Consider the following 3,768-nt stretch of genomic DNA (forward strand, 5'->3'; position numbering starts at 1 on the left):
ACACTATAAGCCAAGTCCGGTCTAGTACAATTCATAATATACATTAAGCTACCAAGAACTTGAGTATATTCTAACTGAGCTACACTATCACCTTTATTCTTCTTAATATGACTAGAAGGATCAAAAGGGGTGACTACCGGCTTGTCATCATAGTGTCCAAACTTCTTAAGTATACTTTCAATATAATGGGACTGAGTAAGAGTATAATCATCTGATCTTCTTTGAACTCTTACACCAAGGATCACATCTACTACTCCCAAGTCTTTCATGGAAAAGGAGGAGTGTAGCATTTTCTTGGTTTGATTAATCACATCCAAATTAGTACCCATTATAAGCATATCATCCACATACAAGCATATGATGACACAAGCATTCTTGTATTGTTTGACATAGACACATTTATCACATTCATTAATTTTAAATCCATTAGAGAGTAATGTGTTGTCAAACTTCTCATGCCATTGCTTTGGAGCCTATTTTAGTCCATAAAGTGATCTAACTAACTTACAAACTTTGCTTTCTTGACCCTTAACCACAAACCCTTCGGGTTGGTTCATATATATCTCTTCATCTAGTTCACCATACAAGAAGGCAGTTTTCACATCCATTTGGTGTATTTCCAAATTGTGAATGGCTGCAATTGCTACTAATGTGCGAATTGATGTAATTCTTGTAACAGGTGAATAGGTGTCAAAGAAGTCTTAACCCTCTTTTTGACGATACCCTTTAGCTACTAAACGAGCTTTGTACTTCTCAATGGTACCATCAGGTCTAAACTTCTTCTTGAATATCCATTTGTGCCCAATTGGTTTTTGCCCAGGTGGCAAATCTACCAATTTCCAAGTGTTATTTTGCACAATGGAATCGATCTCACTTTTGATTGCCTCTTTCCAAAAGGGAGCTTCAGACGAATCCATAGCATCCTTGTAGGTTTATGGTTCCTTATTCACTACATAGGTCATGTAATCAGGTCCAAAATCTTTGGCTATTTTGCCCCGTTTGCTTCTTCTAGGTTCTAGGTTCTCTTCTTGAACCTTAGAAGAACTTTCTTCATTTGATTGTAAACTTTTGTCTGGAATGGTATCATTTAGTCGATCATCTAGAGGTCTTTTCCTAGAGTAGGTAACCTCTTTCCCTTTATCCTTAAAAGGAAAAACATTTTCAAAGAATTCAGCCTCTGCTGATTCCATGATGGTTTGGTTATGGATATCATCAACATGTGATTTAAACACAAGAAACCTATAGGCTGCACTATTCATGGCAGGGCCAAGATAGATGCAATCTATGGTTTTTGGTCCAAGTTTAGTCCTCTTAGGAAGAGGTACTTGTACCTTAGCAAGGCAACCCCACACTTTCATCCTTTTATAAGAGGGTAACCTCCCTTTCCACAGATGATAGGGTGATTTATCACTCCTTTTATGAGGAATTCTATTAAGTATTGAGTTTGCTGCAAGACATGCTTCTCCCCACAGATTATGTGGTGCTCCAGAAGTAATTAACATTGAATTAATCATGTTTTTCAATGTTCTATTCTTTCTTTCTGCCACTCCATTTTGTTGAGGAGTATATGGAGCAGTTGTTTGATGTATAATACCATTTAAAGAACAAAATTCAGCAAAGTCTTTGGATTCATATTCTCCTCCTCGATCAGACCTTAGAATTTTGATCTTTTTGTCAAGTTGATTTTCAACTTCAGCCTTATAATTCTTAAAATAATTCAAGGCTTCATCTTTGGTATTTAACAAATAAATATAACAATACTTGCTACAATCATCAATAAAAGATATATAATAATTCTTTCCTCCTCTTGTAGGTGTTGCTCTAAAATCACATAAATCAAAGTGGATTAAGCCAAGTATTTCATTAGATTTTTCAACTGATTTATGAGGATGTTGTGAGAATTTGGATTCTACACAAACCTCACATTTTATGTTTTTATCTAATGAACATTTTGGTAACATGCCAAGTTTTGCCATTCTTTGAATAGAACGAAAATTGACATGTCCCAAACGAGAATGCCACAAAATTGAAGGATCATGCATATACATAGAAGAGGGGCTAGTAGTGCCCATTATTGCATTAGCATTAACATTGGTTACATCATTGTTTGGTGTTTCAACACCATAGTACAAAGGTAAGACACTGACTTTGAAGAGACCCTCACTAAGGTATCCCTTTCCAACATACACCCCACCCTTGGTGAGAACAAACTTATCAGACTCAAATACAAGTTTGAAACCTTTGTTACTAAGAATAGGACCAGAAATCAAATTCTTAGTAATTTCAGGAACATGCAAAAACATCACTTAAAATGAGTTCTTTTTCAGAAGTCAGTTGCAGCTTCACTTTTCCCTTTCCTTCAACTTTTGCAGTAGAGCCATTCCCCATAAACATTGGTTCAGAATCCGAGACTTTCTGGTATGTAGAAAACATAGTTCGGGAGTTGCAAATGTGCCTTGTGGCTCCAGTATCAATCCACCAATCCACACAATTGCTAACCATGTTGGTTTGAATCACAGCAACAAACTGATTTGGTGATTCAACCATGTTGGCTTGACCAGAATTTCCTCCACCAGAATTACCACCATTGTTTCCATTGTTCCCTCCATTGTTCCCTCCATTATTTCCTCCATTGTTTCCTCCTTGACCCCTCCTGAATCTGCAATCTTTGGCCTTGTGTCCAATTTTGCCACAAACATAGCATGGACCATAATTCTTCTTGAAATTCTTCTTATTAGGGCCATGATTTTTGCCATCTTTGGAAGAGTTTTTGGAGCCTTGCTTCCCTTTCTTGTTGTTGTGCTTTGTCCTTGAAGTACTTTATTCTCCAACAAAGTTTGCACTTGGCTCCAATGAATTTGCATCTGCCTTCTCATTCAATCTGTTATCTTCTTCCACACAAATTCTCAACACAAGTTGCTCAAAACTCATGTCATCAGTTAAGTGCTTAAGATATAATTTGAAATTCTTCCAAGAAGGAGGAAGTTTTTCAATGATTGAACCAACAAGAAAGTTAGAGTTTATACCCATACCTTCAACTTCAAGATCATGTGCAATGACTTGAATTTCCTCCACTTGTTTGAGGACAGATTTGGTATCCACCATCTTGAAATTCATGAACTTTCCAATCACGAATTTCTTGGAACATGCCACTTCTGTTTTGTATTTCTTTTCCAGTGATTCCCATATCTCTCTTGCAGTTGTGATGGTAGAGTAGATATCATAGAGGGAATCATCCAAGGCATTTAGAATATAATTTCTGCAATTATATTCATTTGTGTTCCAAGTTTCCACTGCCCTTTGGTGTTCTGCCAATTGGGCTGCAGTGGGTGGTGTTACTCCTTCTGCAGTAGTTACCCCAGTGGGAGGAGAGGGAGAATCATCAGTGAGAACATTGGAAACATGAAGAGTTGTTAGATAAAACAACATCTTCTGTTGCCATCTCCGAAAATCTGAGCCTTTGAATTTCTCAGGCTTTTCCACATGTGTTTTGATGATGGAGTTTTGATCCATTCTTCACTCTTTGATTTCTGTCTTAGATTGTTATTACAGAAGTATACAATCAACAAAGTAATTTAAATGAAACAAACAAAATTCAAATATATATATTATACAAGAATAAGATTACAGAAAACATACTTGAATGTTGATTACACAGGAAATTAAATCTCGAAATTATACAGATTGAGGCCTGCTTTTGCAGTGTCCTAAGACAGAAATTTCCCTGGAATGGATCTGTCTTGAGGATACAACAACCAATTCAAGAAC

The 3,768-nt window shown here is 36.5% G+C and overlaps 1 protein-coding gene across 1 annotated transcript; it reads right to left on the reverse strand.

Moving 5' to 3' along the window:
- Positions 1-2,283: 2,283 nt before the first annotated feature.
- LOC145163525 (uncharacterized) lies at positions 2,284-3,513 on the reverse strand. Its single transcript, XM_079082362.1, has 2 exons — positions 2,833-3,513; positions 2,284-2,673 (listed from the first exon to the last, which is right to left on the reverse strand). Exons 1-2 carry the CDS (start codon positions 3,511-3,513, stop codon positions 2,284-2,286), a joined length of 1,071 nt encoding a protein of 356 aa, XP_078938488.1.
- Positions 3,514-3,768: the final 255 nt, after the last annotated feature.

This window comes from Lactuca virosa, chromosome 3, assembly GCF_052849685.1.
Source record: "Lactuca virosa cultivar CGN04683 chromosome 3, Lactuca_virosa_CGN04683_v6, whole genome shotgun sequence".
NCBI classification, from domain to species: domain Eukaryota; kingdom Viridiplantae; phylum Streptophyta; class Magnoliopsida; order Asterales; family Asteraceae; genus Lactuca; species Lactuca virosa.